This window comes from Suillus bovinus (genome assembly GCF_016758785.1).
Source record: "Suillus bovinus strain UH-Sbo-P2 chromosome Unknown EDB93scaffold_156, whole genome shotgun sequence".
NCBI lineage: Eukaryota > Fungi > Basidiomycota > Agaricomycetes > Boletales > Suillaceae > Suillus > Suillus bovinus.
In genome coordinates, this window is record NW_024542212.1 from 38,069 (window position 1) to 55,083 (window position 17,015).

Sequence of the window (17,015 nt, forward strand, 5' to 3'; positions counted from 1 at the left end):
TGTGGCAAAGCTGCACGCTCCAAGGCATTGGTGCTCTTCACTCTGGACACAGAGTGGCCAGAAGAATGGGGTCAATAGCTACTAGTATCTTTTCGCCCGCTAACAACGACGTCACGTGACTTGCTAAAAGTGATCTAGTCAATAACTCCCCAAGAGCCACCTGACTAAAGAGCAGGCTAATAATTCGTCGATTAATTTTATCCGAACCATATAAGCCTGCTATAACGCGGGTTAGCTCAGGTGATACTGTACCCGTACCCGTACCCATACGGGTACGGTGTTGATCTTCCAACCCACGAGTATACCCATGCTATACCCTAGCTAGAATTCATTTGAAGGCGAGACCATGCAAGATGATTTTCAAATGATGATGTCTAGCACATAAAGTCCAATAGTCTTCCTAATGTATTCAGAATCATCTGATTCCATATCACAAGGTCACTACAAACAATGCGCTTCTCCTCTGCATTCATACTCAGGCTCGCTGTCGTTGCTACATTAGCCTCATCATCAGTCTCTGCTGTGCCCCATCAGGTTGATGAGTCTGGCACTGCTACATGTCATAACTGGTGTAGCAGTGGTGAAGACTGCCCAGGGGGATGTGCATGAGTATCAATAATTTTCCTGGATCTGATAGCGTGACTCACCTGCATGACAGTTCAAAGGTCATTTCTGCATAGTGAGTCATGTTTCTGCTTTGATATTTTGGCACTGACACGCGAGTGATTAGTGATCTGTAGAGTTGACAAACGAGCCGTCAGGAAATCATCCGTGGACTCGCATAATTTTCGTACTTCGCTTGGGAAAACTGAGATAAAACACATCAGTAAAGCAGAAGCTTTTCCCAGTTACGATGTCCTGGACCTCCTTGAACCAAAATAAATTATTGGTCCAGATCCAGATCAAGATCTTGTTGATTGCCGTTTGTTGTTCAGAGGAAAGGGATGAGCCATACTGCCTGTAGCACCAAGGTATTATGAAATGAGCGAAACGAACGGAGGAGATTGGTTCTGCCTAAACACCCGATACCCAGGATTACACAAAATGGAGGCCCGGTCTGCCAAGTCTACAACAGTGAGCGTCCACTATCGCGAGAGTATAAATCAAGTCTTCCTACCGTCCGCCCCATCTCAAAGAGACTATTCAAGTACCTTTGTTGCTTTGATGGCATCTATCATGTCTGTCGCTACATAAGGTCAGCTCCAGGATTGTCAAATAACATATGACCGCTGTAAAAGCTCTGGTTTGAGCTGCGTTACACTTATCAAAAAGAGTTGTTTGCTTTGCAAAATTCCACCCTCACCGTTTGCACCTCAGAAGGAGGGTACTAACGCCTGCTATGGAAACAACACACAGTGAGTCAAATGTCTATCATCGCAATGGTACTGTTGTTAATCGAACGACACGTAGGACTGTGGTTGAGCAATGGGTAGGATCAATATCAAGTTGAAGTAGACACGTTGAGTGAATGAATTGTTTGCATACTTTTTGCTCTTAGTGCGAATAGAGCCCCATGGGTTGGCCATAAATCAAATCCTATGTGTTACTACGCCGTCCATCAGTCGTTCATATCTTTTGCAGTGTCTATCTTGTTTAACCGTCCAGTGGGACTCTGACAAGCTGTCTTGGATATAAAACATTATTTTCTCCACCTCAACATAGACAATATGAAATTATACCAGCGCCAGCCATTACTAAAGTCGAAGGAGTCAGAGGCTATACCATCAAATCAAAAGCTTTTCTGCTCCCGGATGGCTTTAAGCTTGGAAGCAGAAACATTCTTCATGCTGATCTCTACTAGATAGTCCCACGAGTCTGTGTGTCCCAAGAGTCCGCACATTGACTCTAGCACACACAATTCTGCACAGAATCCTTATGTATGTTGGATATAGGTTCTACCCAACATAATACATAGTGCTATGTTTTTTTGTTTGAAGAAAATCGAAGTGGATCTCATGCGATGGCCAACTTATTGGTACTGGAGGCTAGTTTTGTGCATACAAGGTTCGCTCTCAAGGTCAGATCACCACGTAAAATTCTGGAATATGGTATGATGATTGTACACAATGAGAGGATACTAAAACAAATTTCTCCAGGGCCACATGCTTGTCAGGATCATCTACAATAAAAGAAATATGCCCCAGACGTGACAATCTATCCAAAGCGTTACATTGAGACTGTGTAAGTCGAAACTCCGCCATGCCGAAATGCGGCACAAAAACACCAATGCCAAATTGAAGTCTGAGCCCACCCCAACAGGTGCATGGTCAAGTCCAAACAGCAGCGCAAGGCCCAAGAAGAAAAAGTCCAGAAGGCCTATGCAAAGCTTTGGGAAGATCAGTGAGCCGGTAACACACCAAACAAAAGCTGATCTTCTCGAACTCGCACAAGCTCTGGGAATTTCTCTTGATGGCACTCGAAACAATCCTGAACGTGTCTCCTTGATTCAAGCGCAGCTTGACGGGCACCCACAGCTGAAGGACAATCCAAAATTCACTGGCCTTTACGGCCATCTCCCTCGTGGGCAGAAACGCACGCATACAACTGTGGTTGATGAAAACACTGCACCGGCAGAGTCACTTCAAGTCGAGCGGCCTGCAATCCGTCGTCGACTCAACAATTCACAATGTTCGACGGACTTACCAGTGTCATCCTCGTCCACTACTCCGCATTACGTTCCCGCGCTGTCAATGTCTGATCCCCCCTCGACTGTTTATTCTGGCATTCAAGTTGCACATACTTTACTTCCTCAGCATCACCCATTCTCTCCCCAGCATAATTTACATCATGGACCTAGCAATACACACTATCATACCATTCCCCATCACAATTATCATATGCCTGCACACACTCACCCGAGTTCACCTTATTATTCACATTAGTTACTCGAAGTCTAGTCAAGATATATACTTTATATTTTACGGTCACATAATCAGTTCAATAATATTAATTGCATGCTTTCGCTGCTTCATACAGATTGTTTCATTTCTTCGAGCTCGACTTCGTTAATTCGGAAAGAATACCATGGGAATCTTGGGGTCCTTTGAATGCTCGTATATTCCCCCACCAGTCTTCATGCAAACTTGGCGTTAGCGGGAGTTGAGCTTTGTATGCATTCACTGTTGGCGTAGAAGAATCTGATGACGGCTTGATCGAGATAGAGTACAGGTTACATCTCATGGACTTTAGTCCGTTAGCTATTGCGCGTATTGCCATGAAGATATGGCCGGCTTGTCGCCAGACGACAGATATGCTATGACCTGATCGAAGGACATGCGTCGTTGGCTATGTCTGCCACCACCGTGACGAACTCAAACCAGAGAGAATTAGACAGGATTTATACGCGTGGTTGTCTGTTATTGGTTGCACGCAGCACAAACAGTTTGAATATCGAGAGGACTAGGTCAATGGGAATGAATGCGATTCTTTATGTACAATACACAGTGTGTATGTCAATAATGAGCTTGTGCCATGAGAATGATGGATGCAAAAACATTGAGACGTAAAGGCATGGAAGAACACGAGACACTTGAAGAACGAATGGAAACGGACAAGCGTCTGGGAAGCGCAGCAATACGAGAGACGATTCTTCGTTAAGCCTGAGGAGGATGATATTGGGTGCGGCTTCGTACCGTGACACTTGGTTTGGCCGTTTAGTCCCAGGTGAATGATGGTGGAGTATCATCGCCATCCTCCTTCATATCGACTGCTCCATCTTCTACCTGAAAACTCCTGGACACCTCATCACCGTAAATGTTGCTGAAGGTATCGTCGACTCGGGGACGGTGACGCGAGGGTAGTAGAACCTGGGAGAACTCTAGAGTATCTGAGACTCACAAATCTGTAATTTAAATCTTATAACACAGTTTGAATTCGATAGAACATGAAAATCGATGTCCCTATGTAAGATGATGTGACAAAACTGGAGGACGCAGCTACGAAGGGATGGACGCCCCATCCCTTCGTGTGAGTTCTGCTAACGACATCAACTATTATAGGGATGGAGTCAGACCTGTTGGGTAAGCTGCCAGCAGCGTTTTTTTTTTTGGCCTCGTCACAGCCGCGTCACTAGTGCATCTCAACGGCAGGTCGGCACTATCATCAGCCATAACCATTTTGTGATGATAAAAGATCAATACATCTTCCTACCGTCACTACCATCCACCCACAAAGAAATTGTTCGAGCACCTCACCAGATTATTCCATCCCAAACAAACAATGCGCTTGCTCGCCCTCACCTGTATTGTTACATTGACAGCATCTATTATGTCTGTCACAGCAAGACGACCACCCCTGTGCACCAACCAGTGCGTAAAGGATAGTGACTGTTGCAATAGTAATGCTACCTGTGTTGGTGGAATGTGCGCAGTTCCCAACCAGCCACCACCCGGGTGTAGCGATACTGGGGACACATGCACGAAGAATAGTCACTGTTGCAATAGCAAGGATTCATGCATTGGTAGTGTGTGCACGAGCCACTCACCCTGAGGAAAAGCCGATTTTCATGTAATGACACACTAGTGAGTGTTTCCGTATTCGCATTGGTACCGTTGTCAATCGAGCAATACGCAGAACGCTGCTGATTGAGAAATGAATAGAGACGACATTGGGTGGAAGGAGGAGATATGAGGTATCTACGTACTTTTTCATTTAGGGTAGTGGTTCTTGAAGCGGTATAACGAAGAGTGCAAGATGAGTCAGAGTCTGATGTTCGGGATAGATACACGAGGGATGTACCGCCCGCCAAGGTCCATGTCATATTCTCGGACCAGTGGACATCGGGAATGGGAGGGGACGGCGGGACCTTCTTTCTCATGTTGTTAACAAGACTCAGCCAGATGATCGATAATCTGGCAGAGGCGCTCGATAGCACTTGGCTGACGCGGCAGCGCATGTGACATATTCTCGTTTGTTTATACCCATGTACGAATCGGATAGTATTGAGGGGTGTAAGCATAAGCAGGGATAAGCATAAACCGTGAGCTCCCAGGTGTAAGGATCCCTAGCAACTTGGTTTGTATAAGCAGCTCGCTGTAACGACATACACACTTTAGGATGGAACTCAGCTGGTTGAGATATCGAAGTCCGGCCATATATAAGGAAGCAACGTGTGAAAATAGCATGAGATATCGACCGAGTATAAATCGGAAGTGACAACGAGAATGAACATCAATCTTTGTCGCCGTGCTGCAGCGTCACTTCATGTTTAAATGATGAATGAGAGATTTGCGAAAAAATCATGACACGATGGTCGTAATCAGCTGGATACGCTCCTGCACGTTCTACCAAATTTGTGCCATCGGACAGTAATAACAACTCTGCCAAATCAGAAACGTGACAATAAGCATATGCAGGGTATAAAAGCTAGTTATTGTCCTACAGTGTTTTCCCATCCTCACAGAGAACCTCCTCAGAAGATTGCATATAACCTCGCACGAAAAATGTGTTTTTGTTATTGCCTTAACAACACCCATGTTTGTCGGTGCATGTCTGACCGAGGAACTAGATTGCACACAGGATAGCGATTGCTGCCCTGGCTTGGTTTTGAAAAAGAAATTGGGTAGGCGTGAGTATATTAAGTAGGTCATAAGCAGGATTCGACTATGACTGCACGTCTTAAGAGCCAACTTTGCAGTGTTATTGGCCAAAAACTTGAGTGGGCACGTCGGGTCATTTCTCTTCTTTCGCTTTGGTATCATGGTTAATGTTGATGTGCAAGTTGATGGTACAATACCTAGCTCGGAGCCAATCGCTACAGTTGAATTTGGACAAATGTTCATACTGCTCGAGCGATGTTTGGATGATCGACCGTCCAGTCTTGTTCGTGGGTCCATTAATAAGTTTGAGTTGGATAAGCTGTCGAAACAAGTGATCGTTGCATAGTCGAAGCCCAGGGCACGCGCGTTATGATAAAAGTGAAAAGCCTGGGCCTATTTTCGGGACCGAGTCTTAGTCATCATGGGATTGGCATCTGTCTGCACAAGTAAAATTTAAATCAAGTTGGTCGATTTCTAGGGCTTCTATGTTATTTCTGCTTCGCTTGTGGTCTCAAATCAAGAGTGTCCTGCTAACGTGAACTATACAATGACATTATGCATTTTACGCAAGTATCTCTGGTCCTTAGGTCTCGCGAGTGCGCTTAGGCCCTATTGGCTTCGAGATAGTAGTATCCTGCGGATGTTTTGTTAACAGTTGCTCATCCTGTGGCTCGCGCAGGGATTTCCGAAACGAAACGTCTCGAGATTTTGGCTCGCGATGCAGACCCTCACCACGAAAGTCGCCGAGTGCAAGCGCATCCTTCTTTGGATTCTGGATTTTCCTGGACCCTTCGATTCACACCTTTGAAGAGAAGCGTGAAATGTTTGAAAATTTCGTGAAAAACATCAACGAAATCATTGATTTGATGGAGCACATGGGAACAATCAGCGCACTACACCCTGAATCTGAAGCACTAGCGCTCTAAGACTTGGACATACTAGCATGCCACAGAACAATTTGGCGATGTATTGTTGGATCACTTCAAGGACAAAGAGGGATACAAAGTGACGAACATCATCACTAGGAAGAAATAATGATTTATCAGCCATAGCGAATGTCCAAAAGCTCCAACTTAAAAACGGGAATAAAAAAAGGTCGACATCATTAGGGCAAGTACGATTGTCCCCATTATACAATACTATTCTACGGTTGTCATGGACACTGCGCTTACCTTCGTTTCGCTCTACCCTGAATGGACGAAAAACAAAAAGAGCTTGGTGAACACCGCCGCATACATGGAAACATACGCACCTTGCTGGCGCTGATAAAATACGTGGGGGAGGATTCTGCGTAAATATCGAGTCATTTCACGTAGGGATACATAATTGCCACACACGCCTTGCCCCCTTACAACCAGGAACACAGTAGACGAATGAGCATTGCGTTGGAGTACAAGGTCTATATGGCGTGAGTATGAGTGCAACTAGGGTTCAATAACATGACTTACATGTGCGCCTTAGGTAGGTTTCATCTACCAATAGTAGTCGGTTGAAGATTGAGCTGGACGTCGTGACATTAAGTCATGTTGCCGCTTTCGCTTTGGCATTTGATAGTACAATACCTAGTTCGGAGCCAATCAAATCAAAGTGTCGTGCTTCTCGAGGAATGTGGATAAATTTATCTTTAAAATGATTGATCGTTTCTTGTTTGGCTCGTGGTCCACTAAGCTCGAGTTCGATTAGCATAGGGAACTCGGGAGTGATTCTCTTAATGATAGAGCAAGTACTTGTTGTATGAGGTGCAATGACGGGCGGGGCATCAGCAAACCTGTGAACAGATGAGATTAGTATTTAAAGCAATACTTATACCTTGTCCCTAGCATTCACAAGACCGGCGATGTCAAATAACAATTGTACTCTGATCCCCTCTAGTTGCTATTATAAGACCCGTAAGTATGCAAAATTTGACACAAGACTCACGTTTTGCTGAAACACATCCCAAACCTTATCCTAGTCCTAAGTCAGTACTACTGTAGTACCAGGTCCATTTCTGGTATGGTAAACTTCTTGACGACGTCTTTGGAGTCATGCAAATTAGGGTACGGTTGAAAAGTCGATCTTTTTCAACAGTTGTTTATAATAACTGTTAACTGTTAATAACACTGTTGAAAAGTCGTCGTGTCCTAAGGCCTGTTGAAAATTGTGAATAAATCTAGTGGAGTCCCAGAATTAGGGTACGGTTGAAAAATCGTCACGACTCTTCAACAGCTGTTTATAAACAGACCGCCTCGGACCATTTATCAACAGGTGTTTTTAACAGTTTTCAACAAATAATTATCAACTGTGAGGTATTTTGACGTGAAAGTAGTGCCAACAGGCAAGGCAGTTGGCAGATTTTGTAGCAGTGTCCGCAAGTATTCGAGCACACCCCGAAACTCGGTAGGTGTGAGAGATTCAGGTGCAGGGAATAACATAGCGCGTCAAAAATAAGCTTGGCGGTGGGAGGGGGGGCCCGGTTGCATTTTTCCGAGCCTCAGAAGTTCATTCAGAATGTTCCCACACACCTGGATTTTTTCACAATTTTCAACAGGCCTCAGGACGTGACCACTTTTCAACAGCTGTTGAAAAAAAGTGACTTTTCAACCGTACCCTAATACTGTCACAACGTAGAATAACCTCACCCAACGCTCTCGTCCTCTCATTTTCTTTTCTTCGGAGACTTCATGAACTTAGTAAGGTCTTCAGGTGCTAGCGGAGACACGAGCCAAGACAGAGGAATGCACGGGTTGATGATGGAGACAAGCGGTTTCGAGTAAAGTGCAGAAGGTGCCGGCCTTGTGAAAATACACGTTCGACTGAGTAAGTCCACATACTTAGATCAGCTTCGTCGTCCCGGTCGGCGCGACATCATGCAGGTTAGGTTCCCTAAAACTGATGGCCCGAGGCTAATGTTAGACGGACAGACTCAACTTGTACAGTGCGTTCCGTCTTTGTACCACAGCTTCCGAATATTAATCATTAACGGCAATGATCATTCGTTTCGACAGCCTCTCGAACTCAAGCTTATTAGTGGACCACAAGCAAGACTAGGCACGGTCGATCATTTTCAGAAAAGTTCAAACATCCACATTACTCGAGCAATACCAAAATTTGTCCAAAAACAACTGTATTGATTGACTAGGTATCACACCATCAGCCATGATACCAAAGCAAAAGCAGAATCATGAATCACTGTTGGATGTGCCGTTCAGGCTGCCGGCTCAATTTTCTCTTCCCAGGGCCTTGGATTTCCGCAGCCCCACATCCCATTTTCATCCTAAGGCACGCAGGTGAGTCCTGTGGATGAATCTTGGTCGCACAGCAACCTGCTCGTACTCACGTTCATTATGCAGGCCAACGGAGCGCAGCATTCGCCAGCTGTGCAAGGATGACCTCTGTCCTTGCATGCACTAACAGACATAGATGCTATCAAAGTAATAACAATAGCGAGGAGGGAGAAACGCATTTTCTGTGATCTCGAATGATATCTCTGAGGATGGGGGAATAGTGACTGTAGAACGTCAGCCAGCTTTTATACCCTGCATATACTTGTTGGCATGATTCTCACTGATCTGGCAGAATTATTGTTGCTGTTAGCGTAATGTCATGAAGGAGCGAAGATGAACAATTTTATGACATGCAAGTAAAAACGTGTGGTGCGCTGATTGGCGCTGCGCACACGCTAGGGTATGATACAAAGAATCCAGTCACTGAGTGGCTATTGGAAATTTCTCATTGCGGGTCTTTGGTTATTTGTGCCAGCGGCCCAAATTCTGGTCTATGTGTAGCTTTTGCTCTCTGGTCTAGCGAGTAAAATCACGTATATTGGTAAGCAATAATCTCTGATTTTACAAACGGTAACAAGAACGTTCGTGTAGCTATTTGGGCTCGGACCCGCAGGGTCTCGCGACCCGAAACACCGTTTCCTATCTGTGGAGAAAGTCCATGTGAGCTGTGATTCCCAACGATATAGGAGACTTGCGACGCAGTCATAGCTCAACATGGACACCCGCTCTAAAGGAGAAAGTTCGATATAGTATTTTGAAGGTGTGCTTACCTCTCTAACGTGTTTGCGGCATTGTATATCGCGTGAAAGGTTCTAGGGCAGGCGATTCTTGCAAATACGGCGCCAGTATGACTGCATGTTTGCGCAGATATAATGTGAAGGCTTCACTTGACCATCTCCCAATGGACTTGACCACATCGAATGGTATTCCGCGGAGCAAATATTCTAGCGCCCCTCCTATGCGCAAACCGTGCCCTTTGAAGTTCCCCATTCCAATCTTTTTCAATATGCCGCTGATTCTTTTCCAGAATTCGGTGCGCGTCAGTGGTCTGAATCCTTTGACGTGTTTCCATGCGAATAGATGTCCGTCCATTGGTGGATCATTGATTGCAAAGTGATGTAGGAGAGCCGCTTTGGGGTCTGTCAAATCGTTTTGCTGTGCCCAGTGTACTGACTCTCCTGCTGCGGCCGCTTTGGTGCATGGTAAGAAGATCTTGGTTACGCGAAATTGATTACGATCTTCAATGTCAAACTCTATGTTTGAGCGTTTGACGTGCTTTCTAGGATCAAATGCCGATATGGATTTGACCGTGATTTCGCCTAATCGACATAGTGCGTAGAATGCGCTCGTCAGACATGCGTATACTGCAGCGTCACGCGATGCTGTTAAGTCCAAGTGCAAACGAATTTCGAGGATTAATTTGATGGAAAACGGTGCTCGTTTTTCATGCTTGGATGTGGAAGGAGTGAGTTCTGCAGCTCCGTCTAACGCTGCTTTTAACTGATCTTGCTGTATATTCCATGGTTGACCATGGAGCGTGTGCCAAGCTTTGATCGCGTATACGTAGTTTCCTAGCGTTCTTCCAGAGTATGATCCTGCGCAACTCGCCACGAAGTTTAGAAGTGTCTTCGTGTCTATGGGACAACACTGATCTTCTGGGACATTCCTCTCATCGCAAAACACGTGGAATACCAACAGTCCTGCCCCGTAACATTCTCTTGTTCCAACCGCCCATGATAAGCTCATCACTGTCAATACTCTCTCCAGATCCTCCTCGGTTATGGCTAAACGTTTCCCGTCTGGTCCTGCAGCTACTCTGGATGTGAATGGAAACCAGAGCTTAAACCGGTCCCGTGCCAAACAATGAGGGCGCAGCTGCGAGGGTATTGGTACTAAACCTGTTTTGTACGGTTGCGGTCTGACGATTTGTTCTTCAGGCAGTGCGGCTTTGAAACGGGACTCATTCCTCGCCCTGCTGCTGCTCTTGGCGGATGAAGAAATGGGAATCTGTGCTGTATCGGATCTCTTCACTGTCGCTTGTGCCGGAATCGATGCTAACAGGTCTATCATTGGCGTCATTAAGACTTCCTTCTGTATCACGGTCGAACACTTCGTTGTAACTGGTGTTCGTGTCAGAGAGGAAGGGTCTAAGTGCTTCTGGGATGGGGAGAACGGGGAGAAGAAGTTCGGCGCTGCTATAGATCCCTCTGGATGGTCCATCTGCTGGGTTCTGTTCGCTTGCGACGTACGCTGGATGGAATGAGTAAGCCGATCCGGAATCGTGGATAAGGTCGAAGATTCGTCGAAAGATGGTGTTAACCGCTGTATTCCGACTACGTCCGTTCTTCCATCCCTCGATAACTCCTTGGTTGTCCCCAAATACTCTGAAGTGCCTTTCCTTTCTTCCCATTGCGATAATGTACTGAGTAAGGAATTCAAACCCCACCGCTTCGGCCCAACCGATGTCCTTTTGTCCTTTGAGTGTCTGCCATCCTTCACGCAAACGCCATGCTCGCCATCTGTCTCCAATGACGATAGCAATTCCAAAGCTCGTGCTGGCATCTGAATATGCGGCTGGATTGAATAATGTAAGCGGTTTGGGAATGACACGACCGACAAACAGATTCTGTAGCAGTGTTTTCCACCAGTTGAGATCACCCTCAAGGCTCTTAACTGGTCTCCATGGGAGAAACAGTTTACCCATCGCGAGGCGCAGCATCGCCTCCAGCGACGTAAGATATGCGCGTCCCTTGGGAACGACGAGCGTAGTATGTAAGAGCTTACCATACAGTTGCTGCACGTCGAGGAGAGTGTGCGTGCTCCGTTGCGACCATTGCTCAATCGCTGTGAGATACTTTTGTTTCTTTTCTTCCGCCAAATATACTCTGTCTTGTGCCAGATCCCAAATGATCCCGATGTAGGGATTCGAGTAAGCAAAAGGTTTGTCTTTGAGAAATTCCCACGGAACGCCAATATCGTCTGAGACTTGGTCGATGTCCAATAGGTTGCACGAGAATCGAACATGTTCTGCCGATCTAACTGACGCCCCTGACAAGTCTGCAATAGGGAATTGACAATCCTCGTCGAATTCCTCCAGGGTTCCGTCTTCGAATATGTGTCCCCCAAACCAAATCCTTCCTCCATCCTGATGCTGTCTCTGTAATGTCTCTATGCCATTGCTCTCTCCTTTCGTTATATGCTGCAATATGTTCTTTAAGAATGCAAATAAAAACATGATCGTCGACCCATGTCGACGCTGGCCCGATCCCCTTTGAGCGAAATATGTCAAGACAAGCGTCTGCCAGGTTACCATAGGCTCTGGCTGATGGTCGCAGGCCTGAAGCACATGCACGTGTCGATGCAGAAATGTTCTTCCGAGATTCGCACGACAGCTCCTGGCCATTGTGAATGGTGAATTGGAATCATGTGATAGGCTTCGGAGACATCCCTGATGGTGATCTGAGATCCTGGTGGAAGCCAGCTGATTGTGAGCGCGAGCACGTGAAAGGTGCCCCAAGTACTAGGAAAATCATCTGGATTAATGTACGAGTTGATTGATGCATTAGGAAATTTAGAAGAAGTAGAGTGTGGAAATGAATAATTCTGTATGACACGATACCGTCCAGGACGTCCCGGTTTGGGTATAATGGAGAATGGAGACGACTGAAAAGGTCCGATGAGATTCTCGGACTTCATCAGCTTCGAGCGGACCAATATATCTTCCCTTCTTAAGTTCCATTTGAATAATAGACTGAAACTCTCGCTCGTATGTACCAATGGATTCTTTGTTCGGCGGCATTTGTGTGACTTTAATATTAGGGATGTTAAGAATGAAACCATTGCGAAGGCTGTTAGGAATGTGCGCATATCTGTCGAGCAGACCTGCTTTGACGAGATTGTGTTCCAACCTGTCCTGGATTGTATGGTGTGACTGCCTTACGCTTTCTGAGCTCGAGGACAAGCCTGAGCTCCATGGGACGCGCTGCCGCACCCTGAACAAAAATGCCTTCGGTCGTGGGTGGTGTCCGAACAGCCTTTGACTCTTTGCCAGTCGCTGCAGACTGGTCTCCCGTCTCGCATGGTGAGTACTTTTGCCAATTCGTGCGCAGAGAGTATCGTACGATTCGTCCCAGAGTTTGGACACCTTGCACTCGATAATCCTGTGCGGGTTTCGTCCAAGACAAATGGCACAGGCGGATAGAACACCTCCGCCTGTGCCTGGACGAAAATCCTGCCTAGGTCTTTTGGCTCTGTTGCCGTACTTGGGTGAAGCTGCACGCTTATGTGACTCTCTCGAGTCTCTGTGCCTGGATGCGGACGTAACCCATTGTTCTGACTGAGCGCATGTTCGGCGCATTATATTGTGCAGCGTAGGCGTCGCATAGCATGTAGTGTGAGATGCGTGATGCGAGGCATGTGGTGTGAGGCATGTGGCATGTGGCATGTGGCATGAAGCAATACGACAGGCGTGATGATTGCATGTTGTATTGTATGAATTTTTAAGTGCGTGACAAAAGAAACAATGCGATAAAGATGAACATAGAATCGTAATAGAATATAATTATAAACTGACCTTATAATCGCGCGCGTTGTCTCTCTTGAGCCGTTCTTCCCAGTATACTTTCTCCCTCGTGTCTGCCAGTACTTTTTCATTAACCGTCGAAATGTTATATGGTCCTGTCGAGGATTTCGCTGCTACATGCCAGTGTCTGCATTGCTCGGCCTGATAGACCAAAAGAGTCTTTTGCGCTATTGGATCTCGCAAAGAACGATACTTGTGCACTTGTATATTCCTCCAGAACAGTGCCATCATTCTGATTCGATCTTCCGGCCAGTTCGCTTCTTCCAAGGCAACTAGAAAGCGAGGACATGCCTGACAAAATTCCTCGAACAGGTAAGTTCTCGTCATTGATAACCGACTTAGCGTTACGTGCTGATGCCGAAGAGATCCAGGCTGTAGATCCATCCGCCAAGGTTGATAGAACCATGGTGTCATCGTCTATAGTCTTCTTGATTAATGCTCGTCTAGCCCATCGTTTGTGAAATACCACATTTCAATGTATTCACCTTTGTCTAGTTTACAAAGAACATACTGAGCAAGGTGTGACAGACGGTTCGTCTGGAATGCCCGTGTCCAGGATTGGAATATACTTATGTTTATTCTTCTTCCTTTCCTCCTTTGTGTGCGGCATCTTCTTCGTCGATGCGTTCTTGTTCGACTCGTTCCTGTTCGTCTTCTTGTATCCTTTGTGCATGCTCCCGCCTGCTCTCTGTCCTCAGCTAACTGCTGCTGCCACAAGACCTTGTCTGTCTCGTTGTTAGCTCGCCATATGTTCCTGAGTATTGAATTGCTTGTTCTTCATCGACGTTCTCATTAATGAGTTGTGCTCTCGTGTTCGCAAAGTTAATTGATGCATAGTCCGGACAGATATTGAAATTTGGATCGTTTCGAATTCTTGGCATAATTATTCGAATTGTCTGACTGTTCTTTTTTGCGACAAAAATGAGAGCGTTATCAAGCAGTGGAGGCGTTTGTGAGTACTAGGTAGAAGTACGAAACAAGAAGTGTGAGAAAAACTCGAGAGGCTGTGTCGCCACATAGACCTCATTCTACACGCGTTCTCGAATCTTGATCTTGCGTAGAATACAACACACGTCAGACAGTAGGTGTTTTGTAACAAGCAAAATGGACTAATATTTAATCAGAAAATATAAGTACAATACACTAGTAACTACTGTCATGCTACAAATGACCACAAATACCGAATTCCTGGCTTTGGATAAATGGAGCCCATAAAAAATGTACCCCTTACAGCAATAAATGAGTGTGGACATTTAAGAATGAGCATGGAGAAGTACATACAAGTGTGAACATGTGTAGATGAGTGTGAACAAGCGCAAATATACAGATCTAGAAAGAAAAACTAGAATGACTAAACATATAAATATTAAGTTGGTAATTATAAAAAAACAATTGTGAAAAAGGATAAACTCACCAAGACACGGCGAATGGTGGGCAACGACTTTGATCAGCATGGCTTGACCTTGAAGGATCAACACGCTGTGGATGGCAGACAATGACTTGATCAGCATGGCTCAGGCTTGAAGGAGGACAGACACACTCCACACTGCAAACGATGGGCAACACCCTTGGAATCCAGCATGGCTCGAGTTCAAATGAGGATTGGCACTCACATCCTGCAAACAGTGAACAATGCATGGGCTCGAGCTCAACAAGGTAGAACACACTCACTTCCTGCAAATGGTGGGCAACACATTGGGCATGGCTCAAGCTCGAACGAGGTTTGACACTCACATTCTGTGAACAGTAGAGCGACACCTTTGATCAGGCATGGCTCGAGCTCAAAGGAGGATCGACACACTCACAAGACTCAACATGATGTGGTGGTGGTGGAAGAATGCGAGTGAAAAAAAAAATGGAACCGTGTGATAAACAAGCATGAGAGTAAATAAGCACAAATATTCAACGAGGCTCTTTGTTTATTTGTTTACACGTGTTGTCCTTGTTCATCAGATATCACCAAGTCTGTCTCTTCTTCTCTGCGCCCATCTTCTTTGCCCATCACTCTCTCGTTTTTTCGCACCCACCCACCTCCCTTTCTACTACTTCTAGCGTGTTTTGGTCTGTATCAGTGTTTCCTTTTGGACCCTCTGGTCTACACCACTTTTCAGACTCAACTTTTGCTGCCAACAGTCCAGGTCTCGTGATCATTCCATGGTGGTGAAAAATTGACAAGTATTGTGTGTAGTGTCCATCTGATACTGACTTTTGGTGCTGTCGTCCCATGAGAATGGATGAGTGATACATTTCTGGATGATTGTAACACTTTTTGGTTGAACTCATATTTAGATAGATACACATTTTGTATATTCAAGTAGTTCTTGATATTTTGTGATATTCACATTGTACATTATCGTCTTCTAGCGATTTTATTCCTAATTCTGGTAATTAGATAGAATTATCTGAATCACAACTTTTTGTGAAAATTATAACATTTTTCCCCAGGAGGGTTTTCCTGATGTTGAATCATTGGGCCGCTGCAGCCCTGGCAAATATTTCACTTGTATTGCAGAAAATCGAGCACTACTGATAACTGAGAGCAAACCAGTGTGCATACCCTCATTGCAAATGATGAGTTCATTGAAGAATGCAAGACTCGGACCAGGTATGAGACCACACTTCTTGAGTCAGGAGAATGGACACAGTTAAAGAGCAAGCAAGCAAAATCGGTGTATATACCCTCTTTGCAGCTGATGAGAATGTAAGACCAGGCATGAGACTGCACTTCTTGAGCCAGAATACGGACACAGAATTGAAGTCAGGTGCAGCTAGCACAGGAATGGCCTTCTTCTTGCGGGACTTCGGATCAACAGATTTGACAGGTGTTTGCGATGTCAGTTGTTTATGTGTTTCGTCATGGTTCAGGGTAAGCTATTGATCTATAGGCAGCAAAGGAGGATCTAGTTGCATTGTACAGTAAACAAGACCATGGTGTGTAAGTCACGTTGCACGTGTTTCAGAGTCCGACTCACCTTGCCAAATGTTGCTGCTTGACCAGCCAAAATCCATCCGAAATCCACATCCAAATCCACATCCAAATCGGCCTCAAAATCCAGCTTTGAACTCCCCTATAATATATAATGGCTCATTTCCTCCTTAATGGCCACAATCCTCAAAAATTCCAAGAAGGTATTGAGCACTTGGGCCAGAAATTAGAAGGGTCAATCCAGAGTGCTGGAAATTGCTGCTTCAGATGGTGAAGAAAGGAACAGCATTCTGTCTCGCTTTTGATCTCATCAAGGTGATTCAAGACACTAGTTAGTTAGAAAACACATTTAACTTGAAAATGTGCCTATAGTACTGATCAAATGTGTTACAATATGAGACATGGTGTGTTTAGTCATTTGTGTGTGTGTTCGGCATCTGTGTGTAAGTGAGTTTCCTGTATGTAATTTTTTGAACTAATCCAGCGCCATAGCATCGCACATGTGTTGCAATTGCTACACACAGACTCGGATGTAATAGTTGATCAATCTGTGATTCTGTGTGGCGGGGTTGAGCAAAACAACATCTGCAAAACAACAAAATGAACACTTAACTTACATGAGTTACAGACACTTATGAACACTTACAACCTCAGTAGTGCATGCTGCTGATTGGTGGAAGTAAATGTATCTCAGGTCTGACAAA

General features: G+C 45.3%; 2 protein-coding genes across 2 annotated transcripts; both read right to left on the reverse strand.

Moving 5' to 3' along the window:
• Nucleotides 1–13,364: 13,364 nt before the first annotated feature.
• On the reverse strand, nt 13,365–14,058 carry EDB93DRAFT_1109371 (uncharacterized protein; the record flags this gene model as incomplete). The annotated part of the gene is made up of 2 exons (XM_041447964.1): nt 13,365–13,676; nt 13,897–14,058. 2 exons carry the CDS (start codon nt 14,056–14,058, stop codon nt 13,365–13,367), a joined length of 474 nt encoding a protein of 157 aa, XP_041300947.1.
• Nucleotides 14,059–15,811: 1,753 nt separating this feature from the next.
• Nucleotides 15,812–16,974, reverse strand: EDB93DRAFT_1109372 (uncharacterized protein; the record flags this gene model as incomplete). Its single annotated transcript, XM_041447965.1, has 5 exons — nt 15,812–15,918; nt 15,943–16,006; nt 16,065–16,256; nt 16,358–16,453; nt 16,958–16,974. Coding segments are annotated over 5 exons (476 nt in total), but the record flags the coding sequence as incomplete, so codon positions are not given.
• Nucleotides 16,975–17,015: the final 41 nt, after the last annotated feature.